We start from the raw sequence: 24,949 nt of genomic DNA on the forward strand, positions 1-24,949 counted from the left end.
TGGATCAGTCATCCCTTCGTCGGTTACAGTTAGTCCAGAACGCAGCAGCTCGACTTTTAACTGGGACAAAAAAGTGCCACCATATCACACCAGTTTTGGCAACGCTCCACTGGCTTCCTGTTTGTTTCAGGATCAAATTTAAAATTGTATTAATTGTTTTTAAGATCTTAAATGGGTTGTCGCCTTCTTATTTATCAGAGCTTTTACATGTCCACACACCTGTCAGAGCACTGAGGTCGTCCAATCAGATGCTCCTCGATGTGCCCAGATCCAGGTTAAAAAATAAAGGTGACCGAGCCTTTGCAGTGGCTGCTCCAAACCTCTGGAATGGTCTACCTATTAATGTAAGAACAGCTCAGAACATTGAAACATTCAAGTCCTTGCTTAAGACCCATTACTATGCTTTGGCCTTCAAATCAAGTTGAGCTTTGATATCTTGACCTTGTTGTTGTGCTGTTGGTTATTTTGTATTGTATACTGTGTATTGTTTGTGTATATTATCTCTTTGATTTTGAACTTTGTTAAGCACTTTGGTCAACTATGGTTGTTTTTAAACGTGCTATATAAATAAAATTGAACTGAATTGAACTGAACTAAGCACTAGTGATTTACATTTAATTGACAGAACTAAAATCAGCAACTTTTACATTTTGATAAAAAAGATTATAAATCTATTTTACATTAGATATTGTCTAAACAAAAGCAGAATAATTAATGATCTGATGATCAAGTACTTTGTAAAAAGTCTTTATTTTTGTACATAAGATTCAGTTCATTGCTGTGCTGACGAGGACGCATACAGTCTGACAAACCAGTGCATTACAATGAAGACTTCACAGCAGTGTAGAAGGCTGGGGTGGAGCTCACAACTCTCACTTTGTTCTTTACTCCGTCTCAGAAGTTAATAGAGGTGTAAGATCTGAGAAAACAATCCCAGACCCCCTCAAGTGAACAAAGAGAGACTTGTGACTCCACCCTCGTGCACAAACCTGATGTAGCCATACAACAGTTACACATTCTGTACATACAATTTATTACATGTGCTTCATGTCAACAGTGAAGCGTGAGTGCCGGGGAGTATTTCAAAATCAGAAAGCTGCCTCTTATTCTTCTTGCTGTTTTCCCTCAGCTTTATTGTATGACAATGAGGGAGAAATTCGAAAAAAGAGGCAGAAACCCAGTCTCCCCGATATACAATATAATCTCTTTTAACACATTGTGTAGCTGTGGACTTCTGGAAAAAAAAATAAAAAATACAGAAAACCTGAAAAAAAGTACTTTGTTAGGTACTGTGTACCGCAAATGTGGGGACATTGATCCTATAGTATGCTAATGCATTGTGTACATGTAGCTTGTCTACACTACAAACCACCTACCAGTGAATCCCATTTACTGTATGGCAACTGCTGGTGAACGATGACACACACACACACATATATATATATATATATATATATATATATATATATACATATATATATATATATATATATATATATATATATATATATATATATATATATATATATATATATATATATATATATATATATATTTCTACATTGGAATACATTTTACCTTACATTTTGCAAACTAAAAAGGTGAAATCAAAATATGCTACAGTTGTATCTCACCTCAACACAGTCATTCTCCAGGCTTTCAATCAAATAAAACCAAACTAGTGGATACAAACCCTCATCTTCAGTAAATAATAATTATACTTTAATTTTCTCATCAAAATATAACAATATTTACATATTTGCATCGCCTTTGAAATTGTGAGATAGGCCAGATCATTTTCTTATATTTAAAATGTTAATGTCATCATTCATGATACTTGTAGCACCTGAGCAAAATCATCTTCTCTGACCTGACTGATTTATGGATAACATCTCTTAAATTACATGAATCATATCAAACTAAATTATGTACATTTTTAAGCTTTACATTTTGAAGCATTTACTTATATTTACAGTACAATCAAAGATTTGAATATTGCAGGCGCAGCTTTCTGTATCCCTCAGTAACCAATGTGACACTAATTTTCACTTTTAGCAATCTTTCTTTTTGTTTTTGAATTGGTTAACTAAGATTAAAAGTATAAAAAAATAAAAGCATTCAGACTGCACCTCAGCATAAAACAAATCTTGTGTTCAGGTCAGTGTCTTTAGCCAACATTTTAAAAATTAAGCATGTGCCATGTTATATTGTAAAAAATGTAGCAAAAATACCAAACAAAAACAAAATACTATAACATGCTCAAAGGTACAGTGTTTCATAAAACTAATCAAGCACATCAGCTTTAAAACAACAGTCTAAGCTATCAGACAGTGTTGCTCCAACACATATTAAGTTCACATATTGTGTATGTCTTAGAAGCGAATAGACCTTTGGACATTGTTGCTGTAATGACATAGAAAGTGAATGTGAGATGGCTTACGCTACATTGGATCACCATACAGAAAAACCTGAGTACTTTTTTTCCTCTGGAACTGGAGTGCAGCTATTGTAGCTCCTATGGTTTTGGAAAACTGCTGTATGTAATACAGATATATGCTACTTTGCCAACAGATGCCTGGTAGGCAACGGTTTCTTCCTCCTCTATTGCTTCGCTTCTTGAAAGGCTTGACCTGACTTGATGTATACTGTATATCTGCAAGAAAGAAGCTGATCTATAACAAATGGTATTTATTTGCAAATACTATAAATACAGCAAGTGCCAACGACAATAAAAAAAGACAGTGTCTGTTTAAGCACTCACTGTGTATGAGACCATCTAAATAGCCCCAGTGTTGTAACCTAGTGCTCAAAGCATCAAAAGACAAGGTTTGGGAAGTATTTGCAAACATTATTTGACCCAGGTCTGCACAGGAGTTTTCGCCACTGTGTTGTAGCACTGAGGTGTCTGTGGGTTTTATGACGTCTCCTCCATCTGTCCGACTATCTGTTTAAAAGTCTGCCCGTCACTTTGTGCGACCTGATGGCTCTGGAAGCAGTCGGTCACATAGCTGCTTGCTGCTGGATGTCTGGATACCTCAGTCCATCATTTCCTCCTTTGAGTAGTCCCTGTTTTTTCTCTTGAAGAAGCCCATCTGGAGGAGCAGAAAACTCAGTTATAAAGCTACCTACTAAAAGTCAATAGGAAAGCAATAGTTCGACATTTTGTGAAATATGCTCATTCTCTTTTCTTGTTGAGAGTTACTGTAAATGAGAAGATCAATACCACTTTTAGCTAAGCTGACCGTCTCCTGTTTGTAGCTTCATTGGCTCTGCAGTGACAAGCTGCCACAGATGGTCACCAGGCATTTGAAGATTTAAAATACTCTGCAGTCTGACTCAGGAAATATATTACCTTCCAGAGAGCGAAGATCACAAGTGCTAAGATCAGGAGTCCTATCAGGATGCTGATGATGATGATCCAAATAGGGATTCCTCCTAAGCTCTCTTTCGAAACCTGGATCTTCACCTGATTGGCACACACATACAAAGAGTAAATGTACACATGCATGCAAACACACACAAGCATACAATGACAATATACGCATACAATACAAAAAACGTTATGACTTACACTTCTGGTCCTGTCGCTGCTGCTCAGTTCAAACAGGTCTGTGTTTTTGATCCCCAGCGTGGCATTCACCAACATGTACAGGCTGGTAAACTCGCCCTGTAAGATAAATCTCCTTTAAATGTTTGCTTTCCTGTCTATCCATCAGAAAGGCTTCTAGCTAAGTCCCGCCCTACGAAGCAGCTCGATTGGTTGGGGTTAGGCATTGACCTCAAGTGGTTAAGGTTAGGATAGCCAATTGGTCAGGAGATAGGACCTGAACAAATCGGGTTACGTTACCTTGCGTAAGCATGGACGCCTGGCCAATAGTAGTGTGTGAATGCTATTAAAGGGCGGGTCTTGCCTAGAAGTCTTCTTTGACAAACCAAACAACTGAGACAAGCCAAAAATAAGCCCCCATGAAACACCTTAAACCTACCTTGATGAACGTAGGTTTCCACACTCTGAATGTAACGTTGACCTGACTGATCGTAGCTTCAGGGATGGAGCAGCTAAATGATGCACAGTTGAGGTTTTCACAGCTCTGTAGAGCAAATCAAACTCACCCGGTTAGACAGAAACACACACACACACACACACACACACACACACACACAGATCATAATAATTGAGGATTCAAATCCTGAGTGAGTATATTTTTTATTTATATTATACTTTGTATAATATAAATAAAAAAATATAAAGAGCTTTAAATAAACATTTGCTTGCAGATGTGTAGGACGCAATGCACCTTAAACAACTTGTAAACAACTTAAACTCAAACTTTAGCCTGGTAATTTATGGCATGACTAATAACTTAAGTGTCAACTCTTTTTATTGGAAAACATATCTTGGCTTGATACTGTTTGAATACCTTCAGACTGGCTGTCTGTCTGTTTTGTATTTTAATATATGGCCTCCTGTGCATTTGTCCCTTTTCATTTTAGTTAAGTGACATTTAAAGACAAAACTAATTGTGAAAATGTTGCTTATTTTGAGATTACAGCTACATGCAAAGGAGGCTTAATTTTAATTATATCAAGCTACATTTAAAAGTATTTTGCAGATGCTTACTGTAAGATTGAAAAAGATGTGAGCTCAGATTTTAATCATACAATGAGTGCATCTTATGTCTAAATGTGATCAATTTGATGTGTACTATAAACTGACTCAAGTTCACAGTTAAACAGTTAAGAGGAGCTTCAGGGAGAAACACAGTGTTTCAGTCTGACAGATTGATTGAGGCTCATCACTCACCAGCAGAAAGACACTGAGAGTTTCTTTCTTTGTATTGGGAATTATAGTATTTGGGTTAATTTTATGAGGGTTGATCCAACGTTCTGCGTCACATTTCACCTGGAGAGAAAGCAGAAGCAGATGTGAAGGAGGGTCTGTCTGTTCAGATACATTTCCACTGTGTGTGTGTGTGTGTGTGTGTGCATGCGTGTGTGCATGTGTGTGTGTGTGTGTGTGTGTGTGCATGCGTGTGTGCGTGCGTGCGTGCGTGTGTGTGTGTGCGTGTGTGTGCGTGTGTGTGTGTGTGTCTGTGTGTGTGTGCGTGTGTGTGTGTGTGCATGCATACCTGTGGGCTGGTGGTGACATGTGTTAGGTAAAGTAAGTTGTTCTGCCGAGGCGACAGGTCAGGATACTTTACTGTAAGGTCAAGAGGAGGAAACACCATATCACCTGACTTCTCCACCTGTTAAGATGTGAGATGGAGAGTGAAATAATATCTGGATTACCAAACAAACCACAGCTGCATGCAGCGGTATACTCTATGTTTACATTAACAAATCAGTGGGTAGGATCTCTGTTACCATGTAGCTGATGTTGACCTCCTCTCCGATCATCCTGGTGTCATTGAATGCACTGGAATACTGTTCACCCTCTTTTACTTCGACGTGTTGATCCACAGGCCGCCTGAAAGATGCATTTTAAAACAAGATCATATTCGATTTTTCCGTTCTCAATCACAACTTGAAATACTAACAGATGTTCATATTTTAAATGTAGAATTTCAGTACCATGAAAAAAAACTCTTGGTACCAATCTAAGGCACTCTTATCAAATGGGAACTCCACCGATTCAACACAGCATTTCCTAATGACTTTATTAAACCTGCATTGATACATTTTTTGACAACTTGTGGGCAGCACAACAAGCTGTAAACACAACAATAACATAATATCAACTTATAAAGTTGATATGTTGAACATATTTTGGTTTTGGTGTTTTTGGTCTCTACCAACTCCTGAGGGAAATATCTGATTCTTTAGCTGCTAAACTATGTTTACCAGCTGGTAACTAACTGTGTCTGTCTGCTGTTTGGTGTGGGGCAGGTAGTGTACAGTGAGTTCTTAGAGCTTTATCGCTGAAATCAGCTGCCTGCTGTGACTGAAAACGACAAATATTTTACAATACAACATGGCAGAGGAGCAGTATACATGATCAGTAAGGAGTCCAGTTACTCACACTGAGAATATGAGTCCAGCTTCATACTTCACAGGGATGGAGATGTGCACTGTGTTGTCATGCAGGGCCAGCTCTTCACTGTCACTGTGGGAAATTATTATTATTATTATTTGTTTTACAATTTTACATACAGAAACAGAATCTTTGTTTTTTAATGCAAACAACTTCAAACTGTTAATGAAAAATAATGTGCTGATTCTCTCACCTTGTAGCTGTCACATTGATCTGAATTACATCCTGGATATGTTTGGGATTTACCTCAAATTTCACTTTGAAATTTTCCTGTGGAGATTAGAGCACATCATATCTTTAATTAGCAGTAGTAAAGATAAAAAATGACTAATAGCAGGTAGTATGTAGCCTGGTAAATGTGACGTATGCTTAAAACTAACCTCTACATTGCGTCCCAAGAAGGGGTATCCAACAGCACACTCCACCTTTGTGTGATTCAGAGTGCATGCCATCTCTGGCTGATAATACAAAATAAAACAAGTATACTCACACACATCGCTTCAATCCATATAAAATGATGCAGACAGAGGAGTACGAGAAATCTCACCTCTACTTTAACATAGTTAATGTTCGGTGTGAAACTGACGGTAACTTTTGTGTTGTATGCGTTGTCTTTGCTGTTTCTAACGTTGATGTTCACGTCAATCTTGTCTTTGTTTGCTTTGATCATCATTCTGGAGAAATAAATAAAAACTGTCAGCATGCTTGGTTGTGATGCACATGCCTCCCCACAAGGGTGCAGTCATGCACTGGTTGGGTTTGCTGCTAATAAGGTCTAATAACTATGTTGTTAATAATTGTGGTGTGAGACACCATAATTAAGATACAGTACAAATTAAACAACTTCAGTATATAATAACCAAATAACAACAGGAGGAACACTTACAGCAACCAATATCTTTTTTAATGTACATATGGGAATGCTAGTATTGTTTGAAAACAGACTTGAAAAAGAGTGAACATATCCTTTAATTCTAATTCCACTTACCTTTTGACATTAGGCTCTGCTTTGAGAGAGAGGTCAGCAATGCACTTCTCATCCCTTCCACAGTCCACTAGGGGAATCTACAAGATAGAGACAAACACTTTCAAGATGTAAAGTAGTGAAACCTTTAAGTCCTACTCCAGTCAAAAATGTATTTAGCTTATTGTAAAATATAATAATAAATAAATGTTATAATAATACAATGTTTTGGGGGAGGTGTTGTCAACTGGATTCAAATCTATGTAGTCTGTGGAGCTGTTGAACTGTGTGATGCATTATACTGAGAGGTTTTATGTATTATTTTGTCCATCCAATTAATCAATGAGTGTAGGCTAAATTCCCAGTGCCAGTGTTATTTAAGTTGTATTTGTTTGTATCACTGACTCAAAGAGATCACTCAGATGACCTCCATTTCCTCTGACTTTTCCCTCAGACTGTTTGAGGGTCACCGTCAAATTTGTTCCCATTCTCAACGCTCTCCCACTGGACTGTTAAGATCAACAGTGTCTACTCTCCCAAGAAAGGACGAAAGAATATCGTATGCAGCACAATGACAAAAAAAAAACCTTCCGTTTGATGACTTCCTCCTTCTGTGTGTGGGTGTCTCTTCTCTTCCTTTTAATAACAATAACAGGAGAGGTCCTAATAACGCTTCCTCGCTTGTATATAAGTGTGGCATGCATTGCTGCTTTGGCAGTATGTGAAACTGAGGATGTGTCAAGGCTAATAAACACATAACATGTGGCCATGTGTTAAAGTGTGTAGGAATTTTTCCCATCTAGCGTTGAGATCATATATCGCAATCAACTCTCTTGCACCACGCAGTTCAAAGTACGTATTACAGCTACGGTAGCCTCCACGCTTCAAAAAGCCGGTCTCTTGCTCTTTTCTATATCCTTTCTCTTTTTCTGGGCGATGAAGAAGACTCCTGTTCCTGAAATTTGGATTTTGAATATGTGTGGTCCTCCATGTTTCCTTCTTCAAACTTGCTGGGGCCGGGAAGCTACGATACCCATTAGCAGCATTAGCAGAACCTGTGAATTTATCATGTGACAGCGAAAACGCAAAAGGCGGAGCAGTATGTCCTGTATGTCCCTTACCGGCTAACGTATTTCAAGATGGTGCATGAATATGGAGTGTCTACCCCAGTTCATGCGAATGCAAATGTAAAATTTCAAGCCAAAAGGAATACTTGGAATTGATGGTGGTGGTAAATATTCATTAAAAAGGACACGTTTGTGAACGGGCAACACAGATTTTGATAATGAACAACTAAACATGTTACACACTGGACCTTTAAGAAGTGAGGGGAGGTGGTGTTGTTGCTACAACACACCCAGGCTTTAATGGCATTCTTTGTTACGTGTTGAAGCTGACTTCCCATGTAATACCTTCCCTCTTTATCTGGACACATCACTCATGGCAACAATTATCTAGAGAACCTCTTGTTGGAACAAATATGCATGGGGGAGTGTGGGAAGACTGTCCTGACTGTTGGCGTTCAAACACGAATGCAGTCTTTGAGGGAAAAAATGCAGGATGGTAGTCAGCTGTTGCAGATGCTAATGTGGTGTAAAAGCAGACAAGAACACCCCACTATTCACTCTTGGATTATAAAGACAGACAGATGGAGGATGTTTAAGACGAGGTTCAAATCCTTCCTGTCTGTGACTCTAAATCTTCTGTTTACTGTTATTTAGCAGTTTATACTTAACATGCTGAGAGAGACTCTTACAAGTGAAAGACTCTCTTACTGTCTTATTGATGGATCTGGGAAGGCTTTCATCCAGGACGGGGCCTTGGTCTTCATCAGCAAGTCCAAATTCTAAAGATACCATGAGAGGGTCTCGGAAGTCAAGCCGGGCCTGGAAAAGGGGACAGGTGGAGCACGACAGAGGAGGGTGAGGAGAAGAAGGGAGGGGAAAGAAAAGTTGGAGGAGGATAAAGAGGATGTAAGCAAAGAAGGACTTAAAGATCCTACACACCCATTGTCCACCTGCACAGGTGTTTTCACTTATTTGGCTTAGTAGTCCCCACTCGGGACTATGTGGGTGTGTACAGGCTTGATCAAAAGCTCCCTGACTCTTTTGTTCAGAATTGTTGCACCTTATTTGCATCTAACTCATATCGTTCAGACAGAACGTTATCGTCAGCCTCTGAGTTGTATTTCAGAGTTCGAGATATCAGGAATCTCTGACAGTGATGATATCTAAGCTTTGGTAAAAAAATAACTACAGAAGTGTCAACAAACCTGTAAAAATGCTGGCAAAACCATCAGTTTGGCAGCAGGCTGACATTGCGCCAGAAACAGACGGGGTGCTAAGACGTCTATTTGAGCTAAAGGTCTAAGGCACAATTTCCACCCAAATCCCAACAACTTGCTTTGCGCTTCTCCATTTGAGTAAATCTACCACCTGTCCTGTGCACTTTGTGCTCTATGTGTGCTCTCGCACCACACATAAAAGCGAAGCAAATTGTGAGGTCAGGAAAATATTCAATGGTCGGTTTGCACTGGTTGTAACGCCACCACAAAAATAAGGCCCTGAGAGTCTCAAGCCATGCCAGCGCTAAATGGTAAAATCAACACGCTAACATATTCACAATGTCAATGCTAACATGCTGCTATAATGTTTACCATGTTTACCATCTTAGTTTAGCGTGTTATGATGCTAACTACTAATTACCACTAAACACAAAGTACAGCAAAGGCTGATGGAAATAAATAAAATAATAAATAAACATGAGTTTTTCTCTTGAGCCTGTGCCACATTTTGATTAAACCTGAGAAAAAGTATGACATGAGGAACACATACTGCATCTTTAGTCAGGCACATTACTGACTTGGAGCTGGATTCTGTCACAAACTGACATTGCTTCAGCCCACACTGAGTATCAAACATGCTTTTGGTTCATACAGTTGTTCAGTTATGTTCAGATTTGGGTCTGGTCCATCTTGGACTCAGGTAAGATAGTTGTGGTACAAATGTTCTGACCCTTGAGGACCTCTCTGCACTGCAGTATGTGGGAAGATTCTGCACAAACTGGCACATTAGAACAGAGCAAGTATTCATTGCCTGGCATGACACAGCAACAACAGCTGTTTCCACTGATTAGTTCTTCTTTCTCTCGCCTAGAGGCTATTCAGAGAAATCCATTGCTGCAGTGAACGGCTGGAATGAGAAACTTTGTACACATGGCTTTAAATGTCACATTGCCAGAGACCGCTTAGGTTTACAATGGGTGTAGTTGTAACGTACAAAGGTTTCAACTGTGATGAATAGCGTGTGATGTGCTTGTTAGGCCACTTGTAGAAATCTTCCTTGACCTGGACCGTAACTTTGTCACATTTTTCTTTCCTTGTTCACCTTCTCTTTCCAACCCTCCAACTCTCTACAGATAATTTATCACTCAGAGCAGCACGGGGCTGTACTCAGCATGCTTTGATCAGGACGGATCTGTTTCATGTTAGAACCAATGTCTTCCTGCTTCGCATAGGACTTCTCACAGCTTTGTCTTGTCTCCTTTCTGGCTCAAAACACCGTTAACCATCTTCGACAAGCCTACAATTAATAAAATGTTCATGAATGAATGTCACAGAACTTGTAGTAATCCAGTTGATCTGATTACTTTGTCTTGTGGATACGTGGTTAAAAATATTGATTTCGTATAGGTAAGAAATCATAAGTAACCCCATGTGTATATCATAAAGATCAGAGTACTTGCCGACATCATGAAGGTTTCTTGCACACATTTTCTCTCTCTGTCTTTGATGGTGAAGTTCCTGGTAATTTTACGATCACTTTTATCATCCAAATAAATAAATGAGGCCCTGGCTTTTGCACGCAGAGCATCCAGGGTCAGATTGTAGCGGATCTCTGCAGGACACAACAGAAAAGACAACATGTAGTAATGAAGCACAGCCACTTAAATAGTAATGACGCAGAGAAATGAATGAATAGGATGCTGCATGGCTCACCTGCAGAAGTGTTTACGTCCTGCTTGTCAGATTTGATACTGTAGACGAAACACACCTCAGTTGTCACACACACAGATTTGCGTCCACCATGTTCACACTGATGCTGAGTCTGCTGCAGGTTGATTTTAAAAGGGTCAAAAGTCATGTTGGCACGGAGCTCTGCAACATCTCTGGACCTGATGAAATGAAACAGACATGCCAACGTCTTGAAAACAAGTGTAGTTGTTGTTGTTGGTGTGATGTGTGTGTGTGTGTGTGTGTGTGTGTGTGTGTGTGTGTGTGTGTGTGTGTGTGTGTGTGTGTGTGCATGCATGTACTTATACAAGGAAGGAACAAGAAACGGATGCATTTGAGCATAAAACTTGGCCTCTCTATCCAACCGTTGAGCTTTCTAAAACACAGCAAACAGTCCAGGAAGAACAGCTGCCTGTGCCAAATCCTATTTAAACTCTAAGCCACTTGGGAGATGAAGTTTTCACACAGCTTAGCTGAGCCTCTGCCAGTAGAAACTGTGGGAGTAGGCCTGCCTGGGAAGTTAAATCATGTTGTGGGCTGATTCAAAATGTTGCGGGTTGAAGTCCAACAGCCAGGGGTTGTAACAGAGAGATCATTAGGAAGTTGTTGGTCTCAAGCCTACAAGCCCAGTCGGACATGTACAGCTGTCTAAACCCAAGTAAGACAATGCAAAACAGACATGTAAGATGAAGTCTCCGGGATACGGGCGCTGCTGCTGGTTATGATTCAGGTGGAATGTGTAGTTTAAAAGGGTGAATGTTTATATGTGAGGATGGGCCACGTCTCACCAGAATAGGGAAGCACCTCCCAGACCTCCTATGGTTACATCAGTGATTCCATCTCCATTTAGATCCATGACTCCATGTATGGACTGCCCAAAGAATTTCACCTTTTCACCGTCCCCACCTGCAGGGATACGCTAAAGAGACACAGAACCAATTAGAGCACATTAGAGAGACATTCTGGTTTAAAATGTTGTATGGGTCATGCTAACTTTGCACTTGTCACCTCTGTTGTAGAGCCTTTTCAAATAAACATGACCTTTACATGAATTATTTCACACACAAGTCCAACAGAAAGACACATTCATGGGAAATACGTATATGTATGCCAGGAAGAAATATACCAGCATTTCCCTTTAATCTAAAAAAACAAATACAGGTATTTTGGTATTAAGTGAGTGAGTGGCACTGACACTGTTCTCACCTGTACAAATTTCTCTTTCAGTGACGTCTTATCTCCGTGATAGATGTAGACAGCCCCTCGGTGGTCGTTCTCAAAAGGTGCACCAATCGCCACGTCATTAAACCCGTCAAGATTGAGATCTGTTACTGCTGCGATGGCCGTACCAAACCGGGCACCACATGGTTCATTTTTATTAGTGCAGCTGGCTGAGTGGGCAGTACAACAGGACTGATTGATTGGCTTTAAAGTGAACTCGTGCTCAAACTGGCCGTCCTGGGAATGAAGCAAAGACAAAAACTAGGACATGAGACAAAAATCACAATCACAATCTGACACAAGCGCTTTTAATCAAAGACAAACAAACGCACAAAATACCTAATTTTCTTTTTAGTGATTCTTCTGTACCTGCTTGAGTTTGTAGACGTAGACTAGTCCCTGCTCGTTTCTTTCTGTGCCCATGTACATTGGAGCTCCGACCAAGAGGAGATCCGTGTAGGAATCACCATCCACGTCGACAGTCTGCAGGACGCTGCCAAAGTAGGAACCAATCTGCGAAACACAACACATTACAGACAACTTCATGATAATTCAGAAAACAGAGCGACAAAACAGAAAACACATTTTTTTTTCTTATTATGTTTTGTCCAGTGTTGTGTTTTGCACCTCAGGGCCACCAAAGTTTTTCTTACCTTTTAGCCTCTCTCTGTGCTGCTGTAACGGTTATTTTCCCACAGGGATCAATACAGTCTTATCTTATCTTATCTTAAGTCCGATTGATGAGAGATTGATGAAAAAAATGCCTTCCCTTCAAAAATAAACTGAGAAATGGAGGCTAGCCCAGAAGCCAAACTGAAATAGGCTTACCTGTTCTCCTTTCAGTATCTGTGAAACGACAATGACTGTGTTGTTCTCTTTATTCAGACGATAGATAACAACCCGGCCTGTGTGGTTATACCGCGGTGCACCTGTGATGTACAGCACTCCATCAGGGGTGGATGCTGACTGGACATCATAGCCTGCAGAGACATGTGCATACACAAGCACGCATAGATAAACAGGCATCATCAGGAATGTGTTTTACATTATATGCACTTAACGACGTCCTGAGAAAAACACATTCTCTTCGAAGGATATTTTTAAATGCTTCTTCAGCCAGCTGTTTACATCTCACTGTGTGGAGGAAACTATAAAACACACCGGAAACTGGCAGGAACACATACAAACACACTCACTCACTCACAGACAAGCACACAAAGGCTACGTATGCAAAGTCTGCAGTCAGACCATTAGGTATGAGCATGTGCCAACAGCTGAGTTTACAGTACGCGAGCCTGGACCCACCAGTGCTCTTTCTAATGACATGTTGATTAAATAACTTGATATTAAGATGCTGTGGTTGCTCTACGAGCCATAAAAGGCAGCAGGACGGAGACAAAGGCCTGTGTATATTATTTATGTGACAAAGATTTGGAGGCATCTGCTTACATATCTTTCTCCTCCTTGCAACAGAAACTCTATATTTATTCTGCAGCTGTAAAAATGTAACCTAATCTCTGAAATTATCTACTTTATCTCTTTTGGTTTAACACAAAACTCCCCGCTCAGATAGAGTTGTTCATGCATGCATAAAGTCTGTATTCTCTCTGTATTGTATTCAGCTTATCTATTGGTGTATGTTTTTTGTATTTTTGCAGGGACACATGGGCGGGGCCAACTGAAAAAAACATAAATATACATATGCAGTCACGCACCATCTATACATCCATGATTCATGTACTCTATCACTCAGAGTAATAAGCTGATTGAGAAAAATATGTTTTTGGGGCCTTTAACACATTACAAGTCAACTCACCGAGGTACCCAGCAAGTCCTTCGTACCCGGCCTCAGTCCCTGGGTCGTAGAACTGGGTCTTCCCTGGAGTGATTGTTCCTCCAGCAGTATGCATGACTACTGTCCCGTTCCAGTCATACGCTCCCACTGCTCCCAGTAACACACCTTCCTACGAGAGACAACAGAGCTGATATCAGGAACAGTTGACTATTAGATTAGAAGAATTAGTTAGTTAGTGAAAATAAAAATAAAATAATGTTGTCATCTTTACTGTGATCCCAAAACAGTGGAGGAAGAAGTACTCAGATCCTCAGTAGTAATTTACCACAATGTAAAAATACTCAATTACATGTAAAAGTTCAGTTTTTTAAGTAATCTGTACAAAGTTATATTTTATTTATTAAACATACATTTGTATCTAAAATCTGAACCTGCAAAGTTACTAGTAACTAAAGCTGTCAAATAAATGTAGTGGACTAAAAAGTACATTCATTCAAATCATTATGAATTAAAGAAGTAAACAAGTAATACAAAAAATATCATCTTGGGGCCTGGGAAATTGCATTTTCAGAAATGATTGACAGCTCAATCAATGATGTAAGAATCATGACCTGCAGAACTGAGTATAACCTGTTAAAAATATAGACACAAGTCAATAACCTGGATAAAATAAAATATAGTAGCAGAAAAAAAAAACATTTACGCCAATCAATCTTTTCTTTTGTCTACAGGAAGCAGAATGATCTAATAGGAAGGGGAGGGGTCACACAGGACATAACATGCATCAATAGTCACAATGAACTGCGTCAAAGGACTCTTTCCGCTACTGACCCTTAAAGCGAGGCCTCACTTGTTTAACACACAGTTGAACAACTCAGTTTGGTTATGTTAAGTTGAATGACCCACTGCATCCTCAGAGACAGTGTACACAGTGATTGAGTAGGTGATAAACGTGAGTCAGGAGGAGCAGGAAGAGTGAAAAGTGAGTACGTTTTTAAATAGACGTAGGAAATACCTACGAATTAACTCCAGCGCATGTTGTTCTTACAGTAGTGAACAAACATCTGATTCATTCAACCTCCCTCCATCAGTCTGAAGTCTGCAGCAGTGTGAGGACAGAGAGTGTCTGGAAACTTCTATTGCCCGAGGTGAATCACCAAAGGGTTGAAGATGCACCAGTGATAACACACATAACACTGTGGCATTGTGTCTGGACGAGTTCATTAGTTGAGCTAGCATCCATGCCAACACATACACTTGCACGCAAGCACATAAAATAAACACTCCCTTTTTAAACTAAACGCCTACAGACGTCTAAACTTCGCCGTGATCTAAAGATACCATGTACTCTTCTTTCATTCGGTCTAGTTCAGTGATTTTACAGTAAGTCACTAACTTTCTCTGGTATTTGTGTATTCATCTGACGTACAGCAAATAATTGGACTTAGACTTACTTTAGAAGTATGTGCACTAAACCCAGCTTGGGACATCTCCATCCCGAAGGAGGAGGTGAAATTGCCGGTTGTAGCTGAGGAAGGAGAAGTTAATTTTAAACATTTTATTTAAAAATAAATACCACATAATGTAATGAAATGTTGTAAGTATCTAATTGTAAAATGACTGATTAATTGTTTAATCAAGGGAGTTATTGTCAAGAAAATAAAACACTGATCTCTTTAAAGGAATAGTGTGACATTTTGGGGAATATCCTTATTCGTAACCCTTTCTTGCAGAGAGTGAGATAAAAAAAAAATAAAAAGATTGATACCACTCTCAAATGAGGATGGTAATTATGAAGCTTTCTTTAATGAGTATGCAAAATGAAAAAATTACACATAATCGTGCCTCATGCTAGCTCCATACTTCACGTACAGACATGAGAGTGGCATCATTCTTTTTAAAAAAGAACTCCCAATACTTAAGTCATTCAAAAGATGGTGGTTTATCATGTGGTTTATAGGCGCAGATTAATTTCATTGTTACTTATGGGATGCTTTTTTTCTTTTTAATACATTGAATACATACATACATTGAATTTACCATTAATTGGTATTGACCTGCTAATCTAACTCTCGGCAAGAAAGTGAATTGGCGAATTTCCGAAAATGACGAAAAATTCCTTTTATGAGTATTGAGTAAGGTGAACATATTATGCAGGTTTGTGTGTTTACTGGGACAATATTCACCTTCCAAGGCAAAAATCTTGCTTCCCAAAGCATCCACAATGGTCAACAAGGCCACCTCATCTGACACGTTAAAGAAGTGGTCATTTAGCGGCTTACTGGAGATGGCTGCAATCTCCTTGATAAACTTTTGCACTTCTTCTGCACTTTTGTTCTGACGATTGTAGTCTCCCAAAACCTGAAAAATGAATAAACAATGTTAATAACATCAGGGCTTAAAAGGTATGACGGAATGACTGACTAGCTGATTTGAATGACAGTTAAACAAAGAAACTATTCAGAAAAACCTCCCCTTGATTTATCTGATCTTTACCTTGATACATCTTGTTATTTCACTAAATTATCAAATTCTAACTAATTTACTGGCTGGTTGACTGCAACGATTCAAAATGTTTAATACATTTCAAATGAAATTAGTTAAAGTAAAAAGGCCTAATGACACTATAATGTAGGGCTGGGCGATATGGAGAAAATCAAATATCACAATATTTTTGACCAAATACCGCAACGATATTGTAGTGTTGACTATTGGTGCTTTCACAAAATATTCACACAATGAGATTTTTTATAAATAATCATCAGTAATGTGGATATAATGACTAAGTGGGTAAAGGCAAATAATAGAACAGTTACAACAGTCTGGTAAGTTCAGAAAATGACATAACTTTACTGTAATGCAGCCTTTAAAACCAGGAAAAGACACCACTTATACCATATTACAATATTACGATATCCAAAATCTAAGACGATATCTAGTCTCATATCACGATATCGATATAATATCGATACATTGCCCAGCTTTACTATAATGTCTATAGCCTGCATAGTCCAGCTACCCTTTTCTTGAATAAAGGGTTTCTGGATTCATTGTTAACAGTAAACGCAAAATCTTCACTTCCTCCTAAAATCAGAAAACACAGCACGTACTGTACATGTTAACATAATCTGGGAAAACAGTTTGTACCCACAGCAATGCCAAACCTCTCGATGTCATCATCTTCACAGTCTTTGATGACCTTGTCCAGATTATAGAAGTCATGTGACTCTCCGTCAGTCACAATCACCATGACTTTCTTCACCCCAGGTCGTGCACCACGCTCCGGCATGAAGGCCTCCTTCCTGATTTGTACAAAATTTTGAAAAAAAGTCTAAATAACGCAACTTCTGGAGCACCTGAAACAGTGTCTTAAATATAGCTTATTTTGGGGATTTTACTTTCATGAGACTGGTGAGAGGTCTTTTTTATTCTACTCATTCTTCATCCTTGTCCAAAACTGGTGCCTGTATTACCCTCAATGCAACTCGACCACAGACAGTTTGGTCAGAGATTTGGGTGTGTTATGCTAGTAGTGGCTAATGTAGCCTTGAACCTCGAGCCTTAAGCAGAGCTAAGGAGCGGGCTACAGAGGTCTGGTAACACCCCCAATTTTATTTTCCAAAGACGCTTACAGAATTTGCGGTGCTCTCTCTGGAGCCACAAAAGGCTTTATAACATTTCTCACATATGCAGTGGTACTCCCCAACACCTGTAAACAGACTTTGATGTGCAAAATCGATGGAGTTCCCCTTTAAGCTCAGCTTTTGATTTAGGATTTAAGTTTGGAAAACATCCACTATGCCTGACCAGATACATGTTGGACCAATCAGGGAACTTCTGCTCTATAGTTTAGGAGAAATCTGACCAATGACAGCATACTGAACGACGTGTTTGATCAATAGGAAGGCTTCATATTGATGTCTAAGTTAAGGAGACTGTCTGAGTCCTTTGTCCAGCCAACTGGAAATGACATGGTCCCATTCAAATGCCTGTTAAACCCATAGACTGTATAAAACAGGTTAAACCTTGCCAGACCATAATGCCTTAATCAAAAGCGGTGGGCCCGGCTCTGCCAGGCTCACCCACATGAGGGGGTTAGGGGTTAATGTTGAGTACCTGGCAGTATCGATGCCCAGGAAAGTCATGGTCTTGAAGCCGGTCTGCTGAGGAAGTTCTTTAACGAATGTCAGAAGATTTTTAGTGTTGTCAAACTGGCTCAGGTTGACACGGTGAGTCACAGTCTCACCATAGGACACTATCCCCACCTGGAAAACACACACATTCTCATAAACGTTATGCTACATTAAAAATTATTTTTCCTTTTCACTCCTCCTATGTTCGTCTCTTCTCTGCATCCCCTCCCAGACAGTCTGCTGAGGATGTGGTTGGGTGTAGTGGGGTTGATATGACACAATGTTCTTTATACAGAAGGCAGAGGACTTCAGCAGCCATGGAAGATGTGACTTACAACCACGGGGCTCCGGAGTGAGAAGACTTTCCAGTGTTTCCCTCTGGAAAACTCCAAAAGCTCCAAGCCAGATCAATGTAACCATAATAAAAACTAACCACCCATTCGAGGAAGGATCCAAGTGGACAGAAATAAACTCAAGGTATAACTTACTAAGGCAAAGGCTAAAATTACTTTAAAGACTAAAAAAGGCTTCAGTTCATAAAATATGCTTTATGACGGCCATATTACAGTTATTCTCATTGTTGGCACCATGTGGAAAATTCCATAATGGAGGCCACTTAAGTCATCAACTATAATATAATATGAAAAATTGAGTTGGCAGAAAATAGTGTATTTCTTCATTCATTCTTTTTCTGTCAGTCTAAACCATTTATCCATCCATGTTTGATTCCACAACCTGAGTACACCCATATTTTTAAGATATAATATTTTTTTTCAGTAGGAAACATTGTAATTCTTTTAAAACTCCTTGAAAATCATTTATTAATGCTGAATTCATGCAACTGACCTGTGAGAGTTTAGGTCCGATCACAATGTTCTCAATGAAACGTTCCAGAAAATCGATGATACTGGACCAGGGGTAGATACTGTTAGATCCATCCAGAACTATGACAATGTCCAACTCCTTTGCACACTCTGGAACAAAGCCAGAAATGTTGTTAATGTTATGGTAAGTTTGGTTTTGGATTTCTCTGCATGCAGTTACAGGAGATTGGCATTATCTCATTTTACGTTTTTATCTTCAAACTTTTCCAAAGATAGTCAGCTGGTCTCACTAAAATTGCCGATTTCACTCCAAAGAAAGAAATTAGATGATGCAACACATCCAGTCCCCTCACTGTTTATCTGTGCCCACAGCAGATACATAACAGTAGCTCCCAATCAAATTGTAATAATGTAGAGCAGCGGTTCCCAACCTGGGGGTCAGGACCCCCATGAGGGGTTGGAGGTTAAATCTTAGGGGGTCGCAAGATTATTAGTAGAATAGGAAATTGAATGTAAAAACTAAATTATGTTTGTTGTGTTTTACCCTCATCTTTTTTACATCTCACCTTTTTATTTAATTATTGGATAATTTTAGGTCTTTTAAAGGAATAAATTGACTTATAAAGCTCACTATTTCACATGTTATACCACTAAAGTAGGATGAGTATATTATGAGGATAACAATGCAAGGTTAAGAAGTACAACATGTCACGTCTTTCACAATTCAAAAATTTCCTTACTATTGTACCTATAATACCTTACCTATAATCATGTAGTTGGCCTAAAAGGGGCTAATTTCCCCATCGTTATAACTACATGCAGAGACCTAAAACATTCAGTTAGGTTGCCTCATGTATGTTATGAAAGCAAAAAAGTCACTAAAGGCTGCACAATCTCTTATAATCTGTCAGTTCTTACTTTAATTCAGTACGTCTAAAACCTGGGACATTTTTTTTTTTTTGCAGCACAATATGATCAGTCTGCATATGAGTTTGTTTCTGTTAAAGGAATGGCAGAGAAAGTTATACTGGAAGAATCAGAGAAAGAAAAAAATGACTGTCGACTGTTTACTCTCCGGTTCTTTCTAGGCTGTTTCCTTCCTGGGAAACTGAGTGCAGGCCCAGTAAACTGTCTCCTAACTTGGGCATACAACGCGGCAGAAGGGCTGGGCCGGTGTAGAGAGGGATGGGGTCACAGACAAGTTTACATTAAGAAGAATGCTCTAATCTTCCTCTATGCCGAGGGAGGGTGAGTTTGATGTCAGGGTCTTGGGTGGTACTACTGTGAGGAGTAGATTAGAATCTCTTATTTGTGATAGGCAATCTGTGCAGATGCCGTCACATCCTCAGTAGAAGTGCTGTGACTTGTTTCATCAGGCTGCGTACCTTGCACGGCCGGTGCCACAGAGTTGAGAATCTGGAAGGAATCGCTGACGTTCGCACAAACTCCTGAGATGTACTGCTGCTGCCCGCACATGTAGCCGTACTGAGGACCACAGGCCTGTGGAGACAGGACACACACGTACAAACAAACTGAGACTCTAGTTGCCTGAGAAACTTACAGGCTGTGACTGGTTAGCTTTCCACCAGTATGTGGTCATGGGTGAGAGGAGGTTCAGGACTACTGAGGACAGAAACCAAGAGGAAAGAACTACTCAAACTGAGGATTACGCAGAGACTATTAAAAACCACCATAGATCCCTTCAGACTGTACTTATCCAGAGAGAAAAAGAGAATAGGGAAACAGAGAAATTGAGCCTGCAAGGAAGTAGGGCTTTAAAATTACCAACAATAACTGGAAAACTAAATAACATCTATTAATATTTCAGTTTCATTTCCTTAGATTTCCCTGCATGCTCCACAACCTCAGTGCTTTCCTCACTTTAGGAGGAATACTGGAGTTGTACAAGAACACGACTAAGAGTCTATTGCCATGCTAGCAGGTCTGTGAGGCTGTAGGCTACTTTAGCCCAGATGTGCTTTTAGGCTAAACGCTAACACGCACACAATGACAATGCTTACATGTTATTCAGCAACAAACCCAAATTAAAAACTGAGGCTGATGGAAATGTCATTAGAAAGAAATCAGATGATGTAACCCATCTAGCCTTCAAAATAAAAGTCATAAAACAAGTAGACTACTACTTAATCCTGTTAGCTTTTCACTCAGTCTGGGACTTTTGATGTGTTCAAATTGCCAAGTTTTGGATGAACTCAGATGGGTGTTGAATTACTGCATAAAAACACAGGCAAGAGAAACATTAACACTCATATTTACCACTTTAAGTGTTAAAACACGGTTAAAGGGTCGGCCCTTTAGTTACACTTGCAGCTGTGCAGGATCTGCCCTCACAGTCCAACATTATATTTGCTTGGACCAAATGACAAGTTGCATAAATATATATGTATTGACGACTAGTCAATTTTGTCATTTTCACACCCTGCTAATCTCATAATCGTGCACAAAGGAGTTCATAGGAGTTCGTAGCATAAAATGGAATTGGCATCGCCACCTCCTACATACTTATACTGTACAGTACATACTGTACATTTCAGCACTTAAACAGTTGATTCCCAGACCATGAAGCCTCACTGAGAAACATGGGAGGGGTAAGTCCACTGTTTCCATAGAGACCTAAGGTCTAAGGTCTTATGGGCTAGTGAATATATACTTGCTGCCCAGTTTCTTGCAGAAAATATGCAACTTTTTCAGTTCAGTCCTACTTTTGTGTGTGTGAAATATAGGATAGAGCACTTTCATATACTATAAAGAGCATCTTCCCCCTTACCAGAAATCCTCCGTTGGGATTGGTCACCAGCGTGGTTCCCATGGTCATGTTCTCCTTGACTTCATGTAAGTTGGGAACTGTTGTGTTTTCTAAAGAAAAATATGGATGAATAAACAGAGTGAGACAAAGAGAGAGCAGCACAGAGGAAGAACAGCTGGACAAATTCCTCTTCTGTATTTTCCCAAAGGAAGAGAGCCGCTCACCCTCCTTCCGTCTACCCCCTGAAGATGTAATAGCCACTGACATGTGGTTAAATATAGCATGTCTGTTTAATTACTTTACCTCCGTGTTTAGCTTATGGCAATTAATAAAAAATGCAGAGCACAACACAAAATGTTTTGTTGACAAACATCCAAGTTGTGGTGAAGAAGAAATAGAAGATTAAAATCATTACGCAATCATAACATGTGGCTAAAATTAGCATGTTATGACAAACGCTTGAACTTGCTAATGCTGGATATGCTTTACTTTTCTTTCCCACATATTCAAACTCATCCACATGCCATTTCAATTTTGAATCAAGCTCTTTACCAACCCCCTTCAGGGTATTTTGATATTTAACCATTTCTGATTATCATTAGCAGTGGTGGAAGTATTCAGATCCTTTACTTAAGTAAAAGTACTAATACCATACTGTAAAAAATACTCTGTTACAAGTAAAAGTCCTGCATTGAAAATATTACTTAAGTAAAAGTATGTAAGTATCATCAGGAAAATGTACTTAAAGTATTAAAAGTAAAAGTACTCAATACTAGCCTAGAAATCTAGACGCACCCTAGCGGCAGCAAATGTAATTTGCAGCCAGGGTCAGTCTAGCAACTCTCCGTTGGCTTGCGAGCTGGAAAAACCAAACTCTGGTCAGGCCAATCACATCGTGTATAGAGTCAGTGGGCAGGCTTATGGCTGCTGCTGCTGGCGAACAGCGGTCTTTTGAATTGGCTTTGCGACTCTGGAAGACTTGGAGTTAAGCTTTTCTTTGAGAAAAGAACAAAGAACGGCACTGAAGTCATTCTTAAAAAAGGAAGATGTGTTCAGAGTTTTGCCGACCAGATACGGCAAAAGTTTAATCTATCAACTAGCTCCACTACCTTCTTCGTTGCTCTGCTTGGTTGTAGCGCTATCCTATTGCGTGCAGTGGGAATTTGACAGACAACCGTTTATCCCGCCCCTCGGATTGAGCCCTGTCAATGGTGAGTTCCCAGACCCAACATCTTGATGTGGGTCTGACTTGTCAGGCTAACTCAATGCAGAAAAACCCTCACATTTTAGAAACTGGAAATGATCCAAACAGTTCTGTCAATCAACTAAATGTTTAATCAGCTAATCATTTCAGCTGGACTTGTGGGCCATTATATTGTTGGGTAGTTTAATTTATAATAAAACTTCAGATTTTGTAAACTACATGTATTTTTTTGTGCAAAAATCTTAATTTGTAAAGTAACTATTAACTGAAGCTGTCAGATGAATGTAGTGGAGTAAAAAGTACAACATTTCTCTCTGAAATGTAACAGAGTAGAAGTAGAAAGTGGCATGAAAAGAAAAGACTCAAGTAAAGTACAAGTACCTCACATTTGTACTTAAGTGCAGTACTTGAGTAAATGTACTTAGTTCTACATTCTATTCCACCACTGCTCATTAGCAGCCAGGCATGTGCTCTCGTTGGAAGTCACATGCAACAGAACTGGTAGTAGTTAGTAATGTGGCGTAATGACCTTTAATGACTCAAGTTTAGCCCTATTCTTCATCCCTGTGTGAATACAGATTCCTGCTCTCTCCTTATATCCCTCCTCTATTTCCTGTCTTCATGCTAACAAGAAAATACTAAACAAGAGAACACAGAATTAAAAGCTCTTTTTATTACTCTAACACATGTTTTTTAGATGCGCATTAAACATCCCCCTCAAGCACACACAGTAAACTTTGATGTGAACATAAGGTGGTATGTAAAGTAACATTTCCTTGTTTCTTAACTACTGTATCTGATACAATGAGTGACATGGACTAAGATCTAGCACCTCATGATTCGTCCACATGGGACTGAAAGCCGCTTTGTGGAGCTGCAGAGGAGAATACACGCTTTGTCCTCAGTGAACTGTGAACCCCAGATAGCTATCAGAACAAATCAGACTCATCACACAATCCCTCTTGTCTGGAATGACCTATTGAAAATCAAAGAAAGCTGCAGGTCAAATGCTATTGTGGCTTTTGCTAAAATATATCACCATTATAACCAGTGATTTTTTAGGTGGTGGTTATGAATTGCCAGTGGTGCAAAGTGACTAAGATGTAGATGTACTAAAATTTTTAAGGGTACTTGTATTTTCCAAGTATTTTCTATTGTCTGTGACTTTATACCGTACTATTCTACATTACTACTCTGCTACATTCATTAATTACTTAAGTATCTTTGCAGATTCAGATGACATAAAATATAATCAACAAATAAATGATGATGTATTATTACAGGTTAAGATGAGATGAGACATTATTGATCCCTGGGGGGAATTCACAAGCTATCCAACAGGATTTAAATTAATCATATTAGCTCCACCTTTACGAGCTGTAACATTAAAGTGATGATCACATCAATGCATCAATACTTATAATCTATTAATAATGTGCATTATTCTTAAATGGGCCATTCTGCATAATGAGTACTTTTACTTTTGGCACTTTAAGTATATTTTAATGCTAATACTTTTGTCCTTTTTACTTGAGTAAAATGATGACTGCAGGGCGTTTACTTGGCATTGCTACTTTTACTTAGTACAGTATAGACAAACAAAATATAAATGCAGCATTTCAGTTACATACACACTACTACAGCATAAAATATTGTTTTGTGTGTGTTTATATTTGTATCTGATATTTCACAATTTGCAATTGTATTCAGCCAACAGTTTACATTTATTGTTTGCCATATGGGTTCAATTTCCCAAACTGAATGTGAACATATTGCAGTACTGTTTAGCAGACATCTTGACAAATGGCGGCTGTTGGGAGTCTCTTGCCATTATTTCATAACACATAATTGCCCTGGCATAACCACCTTTCAATTTTATTGGTCGGACGGAACCGTGATTAAGAATAACATAAAAACCACACAAATTTCTTTGCTCATTATGGTTTGGCATATCTCTCTCCTGTGCTGAAATAATGCAAACCTAGTTATGGAGACAGA

General features: G+C 39.1%; 1 protein-coding gene across 1 annotated transcript in view; it reads right to left on the reverse strand.

The window, feature by feature from the left end:
* Nucleotides 1–2,816: 2,816 nt before the first annotated feature.
* itga1 (integrin, alpha 1) overlaps nt 2,817–24,949 on the reverse strand; it is a 45,316-nt gene continuing 23,183 nt past the window's right edge. Inside the window, exons 4-30 of the mRNA XM_031317719.2 lie at nt 21,769–21,857; nt 20,366–20,480; nt 19,003–19,130; nt 18,140–18,288; nt 17,175–17,325; nt 16,210–16,384; nt 15,478–15,551; nt 14,045–14,192; nt 13,057–13,208; nt 12,598–12,741; nt 12,214–12,465; nt 11,796–11,926; nt 10,993–11,168; nt 10,740–10,891; nt 8,771–8,881; nt 7,020–7,096; nt 6,579–6,705; nt 6,412–6,489; nt 6,225–6,301; nt 6,020–6,103; nt 5,365–5,467; nt 5,130–5,246; nt 4,805–4,903; nt 3,987–4,091; nt 3,572–3,667; nt 3,353–3,466; nt 2,817–3,092 (exon numbers count right to left, since the gene is read on the reverse strand). Of these exons, the coding sequence (XP_031173579.1) occupies nt 3,036–3,092; nt 3,353–3,466; nt 3,572–3,667; nt 3,987–4,091; nt 4,805–4,903; nt 5,130–5,246; nt 5,365–5,467; nt 6,020–6,103; nt 6,225–6,301; nt 6,412–6,489; nt 6,579–6,705; nt 7,020–7,096; nt 8,771–8,881; nt 10,740–10,891; nt 10,993–11,168; nt 11,796–11,926; nt 12,214–12,465; nt 12,598–12,741; nt 13,057–13,208; nt 14,045–14,192; nt 15,478–15,551; nt 16,210–16,384; nt 17,175–17,325; nt 18,140–18,288; nt 19,003–19,130; nt 20,366–20,480; nt 21,769–21,857 (3,281 nt within the window). The 3' untranslated portion in view covers nt 2,817–3,035. The remainder of the gene's footprint in view (nt 3,093–3,352; nt 3,467–3,571; nt 3,668–3,986; nt 4,092–4,804; nt 4,904–5,129; nt 5,247–5,364; nt 5,468–6,019; nt 6,104–6,224; nt 6,302–6,411; nt 6,490–6,578; nt 6,706–7,019; nt 7,097–8,770; nt 8,882–10,739; nt 10,892–10,992; nt 11,169–11,795; nt 11,927–12,213; nt 12,466–12,597; nt 12,742–13,056; nt 13,209–14,044; nt 14,193–15,477; nt 15,552–16,209; nt 16,385–17,174; nt 17,326–18,139; nt 18,289–19,002; nt 19,131–20,365; nt 20,481–21,768; nt 21,858–24,949) is intronic.

The sequence above is a fragment of the Sander lucioperca genome, chromosome 14 (genome assembly GCF_008315115.2).
Source record: "Sander lucioperca isolate FBNREF2018 chromosome 14, SLUC_FBN_1.2, whole genome shotgun sequence".
In the NCBI taxonomy this organism is placed as follows: Eukaryota; Metazoa; Chordata; class Actinopteri; order Perciformes; family Percidae; genus Sander; species Sander lucioperca.